The 17745-nt window shown below is 40.6% G+C and overlaps 1 protein-coding gene across 4 annotated transcripts in view; it reads right to left on the reverse strand.

The window, feature by feature from the left end:
- Positions 1-1838: 1838 nt before the first annotated feature.
- PDE1C (phosphodiesterase 1C) overlaps positions 1839-17745 on the reverse strand; it is a 164015-nt gene continuing 148108 nt past the window's right edge. For all 4 annotated transcript variants that reach the window (XM_042889222.1, XM_042889223.1, XM_042889224.1 and 1 more), the window contains one exon: positions 1839-4584. In XM_042889222.1, the coding sequence (XP_042745156.1) occupies positions 4571-4584 (14 nt within the window). In that variant the 3' untranslated portion in view covers positions 1839-4570. The remainder of the gene's footprint in view (positions 4585-17745) is intronic.

The raw sequence follows: 17745 nt of genomic DNA on the forward strand, positions 1-17745 counted from the left end.
ATAAACTGGGAGGAGAAAGGAGCCGATACGGAATTATTTCAGACCATCTCATGAATTTCTAAAGATGGGCTACTTAATTGTAGATGAGGCTTCAAAAGTATTGTCCTCGTCAGCTTCCATCATTTCTGATTGGAATGGATTACTATGCTTTTTAATTTAAAACCAGACCCGCTGCAGAATTTGCAAGGACTGACAATGGAAGTGCTTGTTGCTGCCTTCCAAAGCAGCTTTTCACACAGCGCTGCATCCTGCATAGCCTGAAAGCATTTTGCTTCCAGACTGATCTTGTAAGCCTTTGTATGTACCTATGCAATTGGCATATTCAAATGGCAGTTTGTAAAAGCACAACGCTCTACCATTTTTCTCTGCCATAACCAGCCACGTTTTGGGAAATTTCTCTCCGATCAGAAAATTTATGTTTGAAAAAAGCAACACTGAGAAAAAAGGAATTTTCTTCTCTCATTTACCCATCAGGAACCAAGCTCCCAAAATCCAGATTCGTTCTGCTGCTAAATGTTCTACTGCATTGATACGTGGGGAGTAAATCTAACAGCTGAGGCTATACAAAGGGGCTGTACTTTCAGATAAGCATCAGCCTGCTTAGACTGACTACTGGGAAATACATTTAAAACAGCAAAATTTCCTCTTCATCTGCCACCTATTTTGCCACCTACAACAACAACAAGAAAAGGTTTCTGGCATTGATCTCCTTTCTCTGACATGGAAAACAATGTTAATATACATCATCTTGATAAGGAAACACAAACATCTGACCATGTAACTTGGAAAAGAAAGGCTGTGCTGTTAGTAAGGAAAGCTTTGTCATTAGAAAAGGTAAAAAAAGAACCTTTCATGTGTAAACACTTTTTGCATGCTCTCACACAAACAAATAATTCAAATCATCAAATAAGTGCAGCTCAGAGAACTGCCACCCTTCATCCTTTGAGCCATTTAAATAATGAATAGTAATAACCATAATTTTTTTTTCACTTTTTTTTTTTTTTTTTTGTTTAAATTATGGAGTGCCCAGGAGTTCAAGCACTTCTACATCAGCAGGAGCCAAAGGTCTGCTAATTCCCTGAATACCAGCTCCAGATAAAGTAGAGAACACTGACAGGTTTACCTGCAACCATGTCCCTGCCTGTCTCTAGAGGGCGTCTGGATTCACCCTCTGGCATCACACCACGGGCTCTGGGATGTAAGGGATGCCTGGTGCTCCTCCAGCAGAGCTCTCTGAGACCAGCAGATCCCTTTGTGCCTGCCTGAGGGGCATCCCGAAGAACTCCTCATGATGTCAGCCTGCAGCCAGCAGCACGGGCCCTTCATTTGCAGTACTTCTGTACTATTCCTTACTTGTGCACTCTGAGGCTGGAAAAAGAAGGCATCTAAAAACATAGTTCCTATACATCCAGGCAAAAATTAGGTAAGGATGCAACAACAGAAATCCCTTGCTTTTTATAGAGAGAGACCATGCCACTAGCTGATAAAGACCTAATCCTTTTCCTCTTTTCTTTTTTCTTCCATGGAATAAAGTAAGAGAAAGCAATTCTGCTTTTTTTTTTTTTTTTTTTAATATATATTTATTATTTTTTTACACAATTGCACAGTGGCTGATCTCTAGTTGTACTGGGAGGTGTCTAATCATACCACTCCTTGGCTCACAGTGCACTGGCACAGTGCTGCAGAGTGTTCCAGGGAGGCAAGGAGTCTGGTACAGTAACATGGCAATGATCCGGGAAGGGAACTCCATGACACGTCCTTTCATCTGGCCTGGTTCCTTTGTAGGATCTCAATTCCCAAATTTCACTTTATACATTTCCAGACTAATAGAAAAGATCTCATGGGGAATTATTTTATTTTAAGTGACAATGAAAAAAATTCCAAAAAGTACTACTAATCCACAGTATCAAGTTCAGGTGACTTTAAAAGGGCAGAAAAATATCAGAGCTAGCTGTGACTGCCTGCCTGTGTTTTGCAAGGCATTTTCTGCACATCTGTGTGCTGAAATCATCGATTCTCTGACTATAGCATCTCTTATAGAGCAGTACCCTGTTCTGACCTGCAGTCCCAAGAGACAGCAAGCTAACTGCTTCTTTTATAGTTCTTACCAGTGGCCAATAATCCTGGCAACACAGGTAAAACCTTTTCCAGCCTGATCTCTCACCTTTGTGCAAGCGCATGAGAAGCAAGAACTGACCGGCTGTGAATTAAGCCATCTTGCTTTGCTGTCTGAAAGCAGTCAGTCCCAGAAAGAAAGAAAGCAAAAGCAGATGAAGAAAAATATTTACTTTTTATTATTATTATTATTCTACTGGGCACGATGTAGGTATCTTTAGTCACTGTACGTTAGGTAAAGATAACTTTAGAAGTATTAAAGTATACTAAACCATCCTGCACCAGTGACCAAGCTCTCAGGCAGGATATGTTCTCCTTGACTCCAGGAGGTCTGACTCAGCAGGGACTGAACCACTACTGTGGTGTTTCATTTGCAGTAGTGATATTTCATAGGCAATGTCCCTCCAAAGAGCCTGGTCAAGGCTGGAAGTCAGCCTGCCGCTCTGAGCTGGGGCTGAATGCTGATGGTGGAGGAAAGGGGAGGTGGAAAAGTGCTACGAGGTGATACAGCCTTTCCCTGACACACCTCCTTTTATCAGCACTCCTTTCTTCACAGAATCTACCCCAGGATACACCCAGAGCTACTGCTGAAGCAGGACACTGTGTGCCCTCATATTTATTTTATTTAAAAGAGCTGGTACACTGATGCCAATGGTGAGACCCAGGAACTGCAAGAGTTACTTTCTCACATCTTTCTTCTGAAAATGTGATTTAAGTGCAACCTTTTCACGACATGAACCTAATCTAACTCTCTGGCTTTCACCACATGGTGTCCCAAAAAAAGAACTCAAAATGTCCCTAGTCTCAATAACTAAAATCTCAAATACAAACACTCCTGAGTGAGAAGGTACTCACATTCAAATGCAGATTTAGGCTGAGCTAACTGCTGTGATGTTTGCTAGTTTTAGGTGAAGCTCGGTCCTTGTACGTACACAGCTTAAGCAGGAACAGAGAACCAAGCTCTAATATAGGCTGGTGGTGAAGTCCTGTGCTTCTGAATATGAAAAAGAAATGCCAAAGAACTGCCTTCCTAAGCCAGTGTTTACACGTTCTCTACGCAGCATAGAGCCATGACTGCCATCCGATTCCTTGTGAAATACATTTATGACTAACACAGCACAACCTTATCCTGAATAAAAAGGAGATAGGCAAAAACAACTGTATGTGTAAATACGTGTGCCTCGGTTTCCAAAAGACAGGTAAAATTGCTCACAGTTAAATGGATCCTTACTAAGATTCCAAGGCAGAAAAACACTTACAAACATTTGCTGTTTCTCATAAAAATATACCCTCCTGAATCGAAGCCTGAGTGAGGAGGTTTTTCAGCATTTCTTCCCTGAAATAGGCCAAAATGACGGCTACTGTCCGTGTGTCTGACTCTACTGGATGAGACAGCTTTATCCACCGACTGCAGGCATGTGTTTAGGACACACTTCTTCATTTTGTTTTTGTCTGTACTTCTCCAGCCACACTTTTCCTTCCTTTGGCCTGTCCATTCAGTCAGTGATGAAAGAAGTATCACACTGAGATGAAGGTAAGAATTGATCCGTGTGATTCCCCGCTGCCCTTCTTCTCTTAGGCCTTCAGGACAGACAAAGTGGTTACTGGTAGCCAACGAGCAGATGTGGGAAACTGCTCATTATCTGTAATCCCAAGTTAAGTCAGGTACCTCAAACAGTACATTAATACGTGCTCTCAGAGGCTGACAAAATTTGCCCCAAAGGAATATCACTTTCATTGATTCTTTCTCTCCTTTTACTAACTGCAAATGCACTATAAAATCAAGGGTTGAGTGAGTCTGCCTACTTCTGTTTCGAAACAAAAGCATTTTGCTATCGTTGCATTGTCCGTGATAAGCTCCAAATCCTAACAAATGGCAACTTGACTACAAATTCAACATTCTTACGCATACAATCTTCTACAGCGAGGGTAAAACGGACGTCAAGTTCTGTTTACCACCAATTGGAAAAATCTCTTGGGGAAAAACAAAAACAATAAAAGGGAAATATTATCCAGTGAAGTATTATTACAATCTCATTTTCTTAGGTTCTTTTGCAACATCTTAATATTGTGATTTTGCAAGCTGAGGCGTAACAGCAAAGGGCAGTACCAGCTTTTGAAGATGACTCGTCTGTGTGCTCCACCTGTCCATAAAATTGAACCAATTGCATCAGAAAATCACCAGATTTTTTTAAAACAAAACAACTTCCCAAAACAACAACAAATGCACACATACATGAGCAAACAAAACTAGATCACACCCCAAAAACCAATGCCCCCACCCTAGAGCCCGGAGTCATTAGCTGTGAAATAGCCAGTGGGAGGAGGAGTGTTTTGGAAGTTGTTTAACGCCTTCCCCAGAAACTGGTCTTTGCAGAAGGAGGAGAACAGGAATGAAGAAGCTCGGCTAAAATGATGAAAGAAATGTGCAGTCTCTTTTTTTTTTAATATATTTTTACTCTTCTGTATCTGGAAAAAAAAAGAAAGAAAAAGAAAAGTGTCAAATGCTGCCTTTCTCCCCTTCATCCAAGGAATGGGTAATCTGGGGAAGAAAACGAAAGGTAACAGTTTAGACAGCCTCATTCACTCAAAGCAGTGTAGTTTGCCTTAACTGCTGAAAAGGCCAAAATGTCAGGTGCAAAAAAGCTACACTTCTTATTGACTTGTCTGGAAATTCCATTCTGTTTTACACAAAGCAAAATCCATTGCTGTCTGGCTAATCCAGCAGAAATTAAACCTTTGGAACTACTGGAATCATGGAACAGAATTCAGCCTTCTTTGCCTTAGAGCTCTCCGATCACCCTTGTTCACTACCTATTTCAGTACTCTTTTGGTCATAAAAGTAACAATAACATACATATGGTTTGGACTGACAAAAAGAATATGCTCCAAACACAGAGGTGCACTAGCTTTTAAAAAGCCCCTCTCTCTCAAAAGGTCTGCAGTGAAAAGCAGAGCCTCACAGATGGATGCATATGTGAGAACTAACAAAGGATGTTCGCATTACAGTCTGCCTGACTCCTCTGCAACTGAAAGCTAACTCAATACAGTAAGTGTAAAACCACATCACTGGTCAGATTATGATGGCCTGTGAATTTGGTTGTCACTTGTTGATCTCCAGAAGCCATTTGCACAAGGTAGCAAGAAACAACATTGGTCTTTTTATTGCATTGTGGATAATAACAGTATCACCAACAGGAAATAATAAAGAACAAAAAAATTACAATACCTATTGGTGGAGCAAAGCCATATCTTTATTGAGAGTGACCAGCCCAAATAAGATCTAACAGGTTCATGAAGTCCAGGGACAAGGCCAAAAGCAGTAACAAGAAATGTTGTCAAAGCAGCACATTCACAACAGAAACAAAAATATCCCTATTCCTGGCAGGAGGAGCTTGTCAGACTTACCCTTAGCCATAGTGTAACAACAGGATGTCCTCCTCTACAAGGAACTTAGGACAAGTCAGGTATGTATGGGCAAGTTATTTATGAAATCATCTCTCACAACAGCGGTATGATCCAAAAGTATGCAGGGACCCATTTAGAAATTTGCCTTTGATAGATATTTAGAGATTTGACTTAGATAATTAAAATTCCTAACCTCTTCAGAAGCCCAAACCCAAATCATTTGAAGCTAGCAGAATGAAATCTGTGGGCAAATACTAGCAACTCCCTCAGCCTCAGAATTTGTCTGACTAACAGTACCTGGAATGCACAAATGTAGCTGATTTCTATATAGTTATGCATGCCATGAATTAATTTCACAATGAACAGATTTCCTTGAGATAGAAATGTGGAAAATAAAATTTCTTCTTTATTTCTAATGAAAGAAGACAGTTTCTAATGGAAGAGGATACTATCCATTGCTTCTTACATGTCCCCCAGAAATCTTCTGGAAAAGCATCAAACAGGAACAAGAGTATTTCACTCTATATCAACCAAACAAGTTCTCTGAATACGTGTGGCATTCTGCTTAGATACATTTATTCTGAACTACGCTTTTAGCAGTGGAGTTGAAAGTGCATTTGAAAAGATCTCTCAGGCAAGGAGATTCAATCCAAGGAGACATGAATTTACCTGCAAGGCTGCACAAGCCACAGAAAATGATGAGATTAGAATCTCTGCATCCCTTTTAGAAAGCCGGTTTCTTTAGACTCTAAGAATATGGTTCTGGGTTTTTTCATTTCTTTAGGCAAAGGCAAAAGGAATCAACAAAACAAAGATGTGAGACTCTGCTACCAGACTGCGTTATGTCTGATGAATGAGTAGCAGTGGTTGCTGAATCATCTGAACCAGAGCTCCAAGTAACACTTAACCCTCCCTTCCATTCCTATGCCATCCATACTCTCAAGACTTTTAACCTCTCCCATCCCCTTTAATGAAACAGGGAAAAAATGTGATGTTTTTATGCAGACTAGAAGTTCCCTGTGGAGACCTGAGTCATACATTGTTTTCTGGCTCCTATTAGTCACATCATCAGCTTAAGTCAGAACATTCCAGTACAGCACTTGCTTTGAACTGTTTTTCTACTTGGTGGAGCAAATGCATTGGCTTCCTAGTTGAGTTTCCCTTTGGATACAATATAGCTTCCCTAAGACTACCTTAACCTCAGATATGATTCAACCTCTTTTCCAATTCAGAACAACAAATCCAGTGCAAATATTAGGATATATTAATAGAGCTAATTGGAAGAGAAAAAGAACAAATATGCAGTGCTGTGCATGCAGAAGACTTGTAGTTCACTTGGCATGTATTGAAATTCTTCATCTGAAATAGCCTCCTTTGAATTCACATCTCTGCCCTTCAGCATCGTCGTCAAATTTATTTTGTGTGTCAGGGTTGAGTACTGGCCCTCCCCTTGACCACAAACAGAAATGCCAGTGATTTCTACAGCCTTTCATGAGGTACCAGCACGCACTGCAAGGTTATGAAGTCCATCCCTGCTATCAGCTTCCAGTTAATACCACGGAATTTTTAACATGTGTTCAATGGAACACAAATGCATATATTTACTACTTTACTACATAGTCTGTTGCACTGAAGTGAAAATACACTGCAGTTTGTCTTTTCCTTCACACAGAACTGCTCAGCGTACAACTGTATGCTTATAGCAAGGAATCTGGATGCCAGTTTCGCACAACCTGTGACTCATCTCACACACGACCTCTCCTCCTTTTGTGATAAAACAAATGTTTTGGGGTCCAAGACCTTACCAGAACTACTCCTTGTTGGCACTTATTATGCTCATCTAACACAAGCTTTCACAGTCTGCTACCCAGCTGGAGAACAGGAACAGACAGATCCTTGGAGGCACTCTGGTGGAGATGAGAGTTTAGACTGACTCAAAAACTACACCTGCTCTGCAATGAGTCAGGCTCCTTGCCGAGCCAACGTCACAGGCATTGCTCTGCTTGCATCAGCTGGAAGTCAGCAGCCAACCTCTCTCCACATGTCTTCTGAAGGGCCTGGCTCAGCCTCTCCAGCCAGGACCTGCCCTCTCCCTGCACCACAGAGTCATGGAATCGCTTGCACTGAAAGGCCCCTGAAAGACCACCTGGTTCCAACTCCCATCATTTTCTCCCAGGTCACCAGAACCAAAGGGCTGTCCAGCACAGCTAGGGACGATCCCACGTTCTCCACTGCAGGGCTGTGCTGCGAGGGCAAGGTCAAAGTATATGTGCTTCAATTGCATTTAAGAGAAAATGCTCTGATCTCCTCTCCTAAAAGCTGGATGCTACATGTAGGCTGTGTGGCAGTGGAACATGGAATAAGGTTTTAGGTTTTCTACACAGACTACCTAGCTTGCCTGGGAGAGCAACAACACCAATACCAACGTCAGTCACAAGTTTTTGAGGTTATTCTCAGTCCCCGTTTCCTCTTCTCAAGGATGTGTTTCTTCAGCATTACAAGCTATACTCATTAATAAAGGATGCACAATGATACCACAGTCATCCAGGAGTGCACACTCCCTTTTTTTTTCCAAGCAGATGAAGGTAACCTTGCAGTTTATTGGTGAAAAAGAAGTATGCAGCATGTACAAATCTCAACTTCTAAACATGAAACTGCATGAGCACTCCTGTAGGCCAACAGAACTCTACCACACTGCCAAATAATGTTGCCCTTGAGGTACCACTATCCCAGGGCATTTCTGACTTTGGGTTTTAATACGCATCAAAATTAACCATATTCACTTTTAATAAACTACCTATGTGAGTGACATTTCATGCTATTATGATACGAAATCATAAAAAAAAGCAACCAAAAATTTCAGCATCTTTTTTTGTATTTTTTTTTTATATTTGGTTCTTTAAGATTTAAAGAACAAAATAATCTTATTAAAATCAGATTCTCTCACTGCATCCCAGTAACTACAGTGCATGTGACACCAACTGCCTGTTTTATGTTCTAACACAAGCAGTGTATATCAGAGGGGTGTCACCTTCAGCAAAGTCGAATGGGCAAAATTGATGCACACAATAATTTTTTATCCTGAAAAGGAAGAGTTGTGGGAAGAGTGTAATAAAGGATAAATGAGAGACACTGAGAAGATAAGCAGGGAACAGTATTCATTGTTTCTCACAGCACAGGTAGTGGGTTATCAAATGTAATTATCAAGCAGTAAATTTGAAACAAATAAAAAGATGTGATTTTTCATGTAACACCTAAGCAAACCTTAAATTATGTTTCTTCAGAGTGCTGGGTACGTAAGAGTACTTAAAAGAGGACTCTAAAGAAAATTAAACAAAGTAATAGAAGAAAAATCCATCAGAGGCTATTCAAGATTTGTCCTCTGCATTAGATTCTGTGGAAGAAAAAAGGGTTTAGGTTTAAAGTGCTGCTCTCTTTTTATTATTTCTTCATTAAAGTCTCTGTTATGAAAGGTTGTAAAGTGCTTGACAGAGAGCTAAAGGGCATTCTGGACTGAACCAGCAAGGTTGTTTGAATATTCCTAGGTAAGACACTGCAGTGTTGGGAAGTAGCCTCTACGTTCACATATTAAAACAAAACAGAACAAAGCCCATCAAAACAGATGTAAAAAAATCATAGAATCACAGAATGGCCTGGGTTGCAAAGGAGCACAATGCTCACCCAGTTCCAACCCCCTGCTGTGTGCAGGTCACCAACCAGCAGCCCAGGCTGCCCAGAGCCACATCCAGCCTGGCCTTGAATGCCTGCAGGGATGGGGCATCCACAGCCTCCTTGGGCAACCTGTGCCAGTGCCTCACCACCTCATATCCAACCTAAACCTCCCCTGTCTCAATTTAAAACCATTCCCCTTGTCCTGTCACCATCCACCCTCACAAACAGCTGTTCCCCCTCCTGTTTATACACTCCCTTCAAATATTGGAAGTATGTAGAAAAATACTACATACATTTGAAAAACAAATAATTCAAGTGTTCAGATTTTAGAGGAAAATATAGAATTTCCCCATCATGTACAAATTTACACCAATTATTACATTTCCACGAGGCACCTTCCTGATACAGGTTTTTCCAGACTTCCCAAATTTCAGAAAAAAAAGAAAATTGGAATATACACACTTCTTACTTCTATTTCTCTGACTCTTCAAATGCAAAAAGCTTTAATCACAACTGATGAGCCCAGGTTTTCCAGTATAAGACTACTCCAAAGTTTGTTCTCCTCCCACATGCTGCTCAGTTCAAGCACTGGGTCAAATGACAACAGAAATGACAAAATTGTTGTATGTCAACTGATGCCATAAAACAATTACTGCAAAACAAGGAAGAAAAACAGTCTGAGTAAATGTGATTGAGATAATCCATAATCCAAAAGGTGGTTAACCTTAATACTACATAGAAAGAGTGGAAATATTTGCAGCTGATGGGACAGATCTCTAAGCGATTTCCATGGGAACCTCCTGCCAGCACTGACTCCCTAATTTTACAAAGTTATCCCAACAAGCCTGGCTATTTATTGCTTCCCCTGCATGCTAACATGTGCTCAGTGGTACATGTTTCTGTCTGAAAAGTACTGTTAAAGCTACTCCTGAAGCAAAATAAAAGGATGATGTCCAAAATCTCTATTCTCTTGCTTCTTTTGAGTCAGAGATGAACGAGGCCTAAGAAACAAAGTTCATAAGATCAGTGAAATGAAGAAGAGATATGTGTTACAAGTTCATTCATCTGCATTGTCTGCCTTTTTAATAGACAAAAAATAATTATTTTTCCAAGGGAAACAGCCAAGTTTCTCTGTGGTGCCTGAGTCCTGTTTAAGGTAAAGAAATATAAATGCTTCTGGGAGAAAACTTGGAATACTTGTTTTGTAACTGAATTCAAGTACCATTACTGTAATTTAGCAGACATCCCAAGCGCTTAGCATTCTTGTTGCTGGGGGGGAAATGACATTAGCAAGGAAGGTGTTCTTATTTCTGAGTTTTGGCACAGAGTTATCTCTAAATCATTCATGACTTCAAACAATTTCTAGTCCTGTTCACGTGGATCTTGCGCTTTATGTTTGACAGCTTGCATTATACTTGACCTGAAATCACAGCAGTGCTGGAAGAAAGAGATTTGTTTAGCTTTAATGTATGTTGAATGACTACTGGTACATTATAGAGATATTCAACTGCAGAGAAGAAAAAACAACAACAATACAACGGCCGCATTGGCAGAAGTTTGGTTGTGCCAAATACATTTGAATTTCCTGAGTAAAGCATGTGAGAAAGAAACTAGTCATGCATTATGCAAGGTGATCTACAGGAGTAGGTGTGAAAACTTACTCTATATTTGGTGATCAAACATAATTCAAAGTTCTGAACGCATCTGTGGTAAAAGCTACATCACAGTTTTCATACAGAGATGTTCTGTTGTGGATGCAAACTAAAACCTCAGCCAAAGATATGAATCAGAATTTTGTAATTAGCACTGAGCAAATAATGTCTTGTTTGAATGAGTGAACACACTAAAAAACTGGGGTAATACTCTGCTCTGGGTCAGGCACAAGTAATTACTTTTTTTCTGCCAAGGCAAAAAAAAAAACTATTGCTGAGGAGTGCTTTTTTGGTGGGAGGGAGGCAGAGATAAAATGAAAGATCATCGTAGAATCATAGGTTTTCTACCACTAACTTCAATATTTTTTTTTTTTTTGGTAGCATTTCCTTAAAGCTGGCCAGATACATGAAACCAGTTCAAAGGAAAAAATCTGATTTAGATTTCATCAATGTCTCTTCAGTTTTTGACAATGACTTATTCTTCATCACTTCAATTCCTAAATACTGTAGTCTGATTAAAAATTTCACTTTTCAACTAATGTCACATCCAGTTTTCCTTCTTCTGCATTTATTATTGCCTACAAGGGCTGGGTTTTGACATTAAGAATACCTTAAACAGCAGTTCAGGAGCAGAGAAGAGAATGAAGCTAGCTATGCAGCAGTGAACTAATTAAAGGCAGTAAAGATTGCTTAGAGGGTACGAATCTCAGAAAACTAGCCAGTAAAGTGACTCTCCTCCCTGTCCAGCCTCTGTCCTCTAAATGGGACAGATTCCTGGGCTGAGCAGCTCAAGGATATCCACCCTCAAGGATAGACCAGGCACACACAGCACAGGTCTGCAAAGCACTCAGCAAGCATTCAGCTGGCTGTCTATAGGGTGGAGTCTCTACATTTAGATTCCCACTGTGCTGACTTTTTATCTCTTCCAGCTTCTAATTAAACTACCTTGTCAGTGGCAGCGTTGCACAGGGAAAAAGGAGGCCTGATTGCCACTGAGTTGAACATTAGCTGATGGAGGGAGGGAGCAAGGACTTCCCCCTTGCTGAAGTGAGACTTTCTATACATCACTGCACATGCACATTTTCCTAAATGGGATTAGAAGGGCTATAACACGGTAAGATCATAGCTCCACTCCCTGAAATGGCTGACGGTGCAAAAATCAAGGAGGAATGGGCACAACGTACTGCACAAGTTATGTATTACACCTCTAGTGTCATGGCTGTTATCCTTGAGGAGCTATCTCTAAGCAGAATTACATGCAAAGGACAAAAGGTAACCTCAAAATGTTCCCTGTGAAGTTAACTACTCAAAAAAACCATTTAGGTACCTACACTCAATGTTTTACACCACGTAACTGGAATGAACATTCCACGTATTCACTTGAATCTGAAACCCAAACCAGATGCCACCTCTGAGTTATCAACTTTTCACATATCCACACTCTGTGATTTCATGTAAAGCAGAAGCAAAAATCAGCCAAGCTTTTGGATCAAGTCCTAAGGACTTCCTAAATACATTGCATGGTCTGAACTACAGTCTTAGAAAACAAGCCATAAAGGAGGCAGACAAAAGTCTCAATCAGGCACCTTCCATACGTTAGACAGTTGTTGAACTGGCAAAACCATCTGCGTATTCTGACAGAGTAGCTCTCTGCTTCGTATTCCCCATGTTCTCACTGGGCATGCATGCCACGGAGATGTAATATTCCTGAGGTCAGGATGCTAACAGTGTGCTTTTCATTTATCATCAAAGATCACACCACTCCATGTTCTTCTATTTGATAGTAAAACTGCGTACTTTTCAGAGAACATCTCTCTGTGCAAATTCCGGCTTGCCTGAGGTGCTGGTTGTTTAATGAGCACACTCACATTTTTAAAAAAGAACATTAAAATGAATTTTAAAAGAACAGAAGCTTTTTTCTCCCCTTCAGTTATGCTATACTGTGCTACTATGGGCTTGTTGTTCATCAGAGATAAGTTATGGGGAAATGAATCTCCTTTTGGATAGGAAAATGTCCTCATGTTCTTCAGGCAAGCTTGTCCAGAGGGTATGAATACAATGCTTTCCAATTTCCAATGCAGGGCAATAACCTCTAATGTAATTCAGGTAGCAGGCCATAAAAGAAGTAAGAAAAGGAAGGAAATTGTCTCTAGAAGTGGCCTTTAGCTATTGTAATTCCAATTTGCCACCACTACTGGATTCTGACATATAATATCAAAGCAATATCTTACAGAAGGAAGTCCAGCATGTTTGCCTTACCAACTGAAATGGGCTTTTTGCTTTTGACAATAATGGAGAAATCAGCCTATCTTTTGGAATAGAAATAGAGAAGGCTCTGTTATTTACATGACTTTAAATTAACCATTTTTCCCATCGTTTACCAAGATTTAGCAGAGGGTTGTTAGAGTTATGGTACTATGATTAGGTCATGGTTGGACTCAATGATCTTTAAGGTCTTTTCCAACCTGAGTGATTCCATGATTTTATGTTTCCATGGTTTTCCCTCTCTGAAGAATATAGAGGTGAATGTTGTTCCCTTATATGTTTGAGCAACCTCGGTTAGAACAGCACTAGCATCATGCAGATTATACAAGCAAGATTTTGACAGAAGAAATCTAGTGTTCAGTGCAATGTATTGGTCTTACCTAGAACAACACACAAAATGCACGTCTGAAAACCATATCTGCAGAAGGCTGCAAAGACAGATCATCATAAAGCGGCTGAACAACTTTGTGAAAAGCTGCATTCTCCTCTATATTAACAGGGAAGAATTCTGTTAACTCAACTGTATCTGCAGTAAAAGTAGGGCCATCATCACAGCTCCACCACATCATCATTTAAAGTCCTCTCAAGAAAAGCACTCCTACACCAAAGACATTCCCAGATAGCAATGCTCTGTGCAAGCTACTCCATCACGAATGCTTCATTTTTGATTTTCTTTTATCACATGTGTGATAGGAAGTGACAGAGCCCCTGTATTTTACCTTTCTAAACAGGGAATTTTGTACTTGCTGATTGTCAAGAAAAAATAAGACCGAAAGGAGCTCTACACGTTGGCATGGTCAATGTACAGAACCCATAGGAAAGGATTTGAACTACTATTAAGCAACAGTCTAGCTTAAAACAAAACAAAACACAAAAGAAGATAAAGTACTATTCTGTCCTCATGAGGCCCCATCTGGAGTACTGCATCCAGGTCTGAGGCCCCCAGTGTAGGAAAGATGTGGAGCTGTTGGAGTGAGTCCAGAGGAGGGCCATGAAGATGACCAGAGGGCTGGAGCACCTCCCATGCAAGGACAGGCTAAGGGAGCTGGGCTTGTTCAGCATAGAGAAGAAAAGGCTGAAAGGAGACCTCACTGCAGCCTGCCAGTATCTAGAAGGGGATTATAAAAAAGAGAAGAAGCAACTTCTTACAAAGGTAGACAGTAAGAGGACAAGGGAGAATGGTTTTAAGCTCAGGGAGGAAGGGTTTAGATTGCACGTCAGGGGGAAGTTCTTCACAGAGAGAGAGAGGTGAGGTGCTGGAACAGGCTTTCCAGAAAAGCTGTGGATGCTCCATCCCTGGAGGTGTGCAAGGTGACGTTGGATGGGGCCCTGGGCACCTGATCTAGTTCCACATCTGGAGGTTGGTGGCCCTGCCTGTAGCAGGGGGGTTGCAACTTGATGATCCTTGGGATCACTTCCAACCCAAGCCATTCTATGACTCTGTGATAAAGGTCTAAATCCCTAGAATGCTTGTAATGTATGTACTCATCGTAGAGACTGTACATGTGAACATGTGAAAAGATGCATACTGCCTTGCATTGTAATGTACTGTATTATTTGCTTTTGCACCGCACAGAGGCAAGTGCTATTGAAATGTAGGGGTAAGATCTGACCACGAGGTGGGAGTGTTGCTCATCGTACACAGCCAGGGCACACAAGGCTTTCCCAGCACATATCAGCAGTTCAAGATACGAGCAGTAATACCCTATGTATTTCTGTGCTTCAAGAAGCAGATTTGCTTTTTACCATGAGATAAGTTGCCAGGAAAACACACATAAATACACATAAACACACACAAACACACATAAACACAAACACACACAAATGAACCTGCAAATTTCTGTTATTTCCTAGCTGAAAAAGAGTAGCAGAATAAACTGTATTTTGGTGACTGGAACAAAGAGTTGCACTGAAAACTTAATATTGCAGACATTTTCCCTAGTAGGAAAAAGAAATGAAGCCATAACTTGTGAAAGTGCAACATGATGTAAAAAGTTTTCTCATTTATTCTAAGTATGTGAGTAGAAAAAATCGCAAAAATAAATGCTGTGAATGTATAAAAAAATTATTTCTGTGTGACTGCTTTAAGATTTCCATTCCAAGTATTGAATAGTGACTATTTCACAGGGGAAAATCAGGTTTCCCAAAATGATTTAATAACACTTTATCCCACAGAAAACATTTGATGATGCTGTTGGTGCTGATGATGTCAGATAGGACTGTGTCTTTACAAAGAAATGGCAGTCTCATATCTCTTCTCTCGAAGCTGAAGATAAGGGCAGCACTGAGTAACAACTGAATGTCCCACAGAACAAACAAAAAGCCAATAACAGGAAGATTACATGACAATGAGGATGCTATCCTGTGTTTAAGAAACTCAAACAAGATTTTGAAGCATTTAATACTGCATTCTAAGGCACAACTGCAGCTTGCACAGGTGTCCTCAAACTATTTAAACTAGCAGGCTGTGGTACCAATAGATTCAGCTGTGTGAAGCTCTGGCTAGATGCATTTATAGCTTCCTAGTGGCTTACAGAGCTTGATCCCTATTTCTGGAGGCATGCACACCAATCTGTGGGTAGCATAAAGGTAGCACTGACACATGTTGCACCTGTGACTACAGCGCAGGCAAGCCACTTAATGTCTTTGTGTCCACATAGGATGGTTATTCGTATTTCCTTGACCACCTGGTTCACCATGAAGTACAAGGATGATTAGAAATGCTTTAGCACTTACATATTCCAATTAGAACACATTACAGTAACATCTTGTATGTGCTCAAAAAGTACCGTGGGCAAGATCATGTAAAGATTCCTGTAGTTACACTGCAGCTTTTTTCTCACAGCAGGACAGAACAGCAGACTGACCTCAGCTTGGGTGCAGGGCTCTAGCTGATGCTAATGGGAGGCCAAAAGAAAGCCAAAGCCCGCATGGGGTGTGATGAATCTGCACAAATGAGCACCTATTTCACACAAATACACCCCACTTGCAGACTAAGAGGCTGTGAAACCCAAGCACCAGGCCTGATGCTGCTAAAACCTGGGCTGATATTCACTCGAAAGCAATCTAGAAGTGGTGAGAAAATTCCAGTGCTGTAACCTGAGTCTTTCCAACTCCTCTGCTTTTTTCCCAGTATATGAAGGACCATGTCCCAGCAGATGAGAAACCATATGTTTGGGTACATAGTTCAGTAGTCTACAAACAGCAACGTACTGCTTGTGGGCAAGATTCATTTTGCTGCATCCCTTACATGGCTGGTAAGGAGATTTGCTCAGGACTGAGCAATGGACAGAAGGGGTCACGCAGTATTTCTCAAAACACAAGTGCCCAATATCCCAATACTTTCCTAGGGCTTGTCTTTCACAGATATTCCCTATTTCTGTTAGTGACATCATTAGTCATAATCTCTCTCTACAGCATTTGAATGAAAAATATGGAGCCCATAAATTGTTTTTGCTTGGTTACAGTTCCTTATTCACTGTAATCAGCTGATCTCATGGCACTGGTCTTTTCCTTAAGGGGTTGAGCAGAACACATCCTTGCAGAAGAACAAACAGATTAAATAGCTAACAGCACTCCAAGACTAGCAAGTTGGAAGTAAACAAATTTACTACCATACTTTTAAGTCAGCATGAAACATACACCTCTTTGTCTTCCAGCCAGATTAAATAGGTGTCCCTACTCTTTCCAAGAGACTGCGACTGCAAGCTTTCAAAGGTGACCTTGTCCTCAAGTTTAGGGGTTCCCAAGCCTACTCTCATGGTTGGTCTGACGCCCCTGCATCTGCTAAGAGAAACCCCAAGCTTTCTGCCAAGGGAGCAGTCTTTCTACACAGCCACTGTTCTGCCATCACCAACTGCAGTGGGGAGAGAAGCCATTCCTGCTACTAATCCTTGTGAAGCCATTACAGCTACATAAGACATGCACGTATTCATAAATGCCTGCAGAGCCAGGCAGCTAATTGAATATTTGCTCTTTATTTCTGCATACTGTGTAAAGAGTTATGAATGGTACTCATTCACGACTCTTCCTGACAGACACTTATCCGAAGTGTATAAACAATAAGTGTATAAATATTCCAACAAATAATTGATTTTTCCTGAACAATCATTGCTAACAGAGCTCTGTATAAACTACATATTTGTGTGTCTGAAATTAATACATGTGATTATAGATGAATTGCTTTACTTTTTTCTTTTCTTTTTGCTAAGGATAACATTATCTTCTTATTTGTCACTTTTCTGCAAGAGTAAGAACACAAAGTAATTTCTTACAAGGTAACAGTAAAAGCAAACAGCATCCTTCTCAACTGCAGCACTTAAAACGAGGTTGCCTTTCTTGATCATTAAAACACAATACTGCACTATTTATATTTAGGAACATTTCAATGGATTTAATCGAGACATACAAAGGAAATCTTAGCTGTAGCATTTGTTTCCATTTATTCTGCTATGCAGTATTTAAGCAATCAGTTCTGGGGTGATGTGGAGTCAGATACTATCTTGTAGCCTTTTGCTGCACAGCTGAGAAGCAGAAGAGCACACATGCCACATCTCTTATAGGCGTTTTTCTGCTTTGCTGATGCTACTAAAACATCTGTGAAAATTTACAATAGGCTCAGGGCTGTATGAAA

The sequence above is a fragment of the Lagopus leucura genome, unplaced genomic scaffold (assembly GCF_019238085.1).
Source record: "Lagopus leucura isolate 7727_CA_CO unplaced genomic scaffold, USGS_WTPT01 Super-Scaffold_100157, whole genome shotgun sequence".
NCBI lineage: Eukaryota > Metazoa > Chordata > Aves > Galliformes > Phasianidae > Lagopus > Lagopus leucura.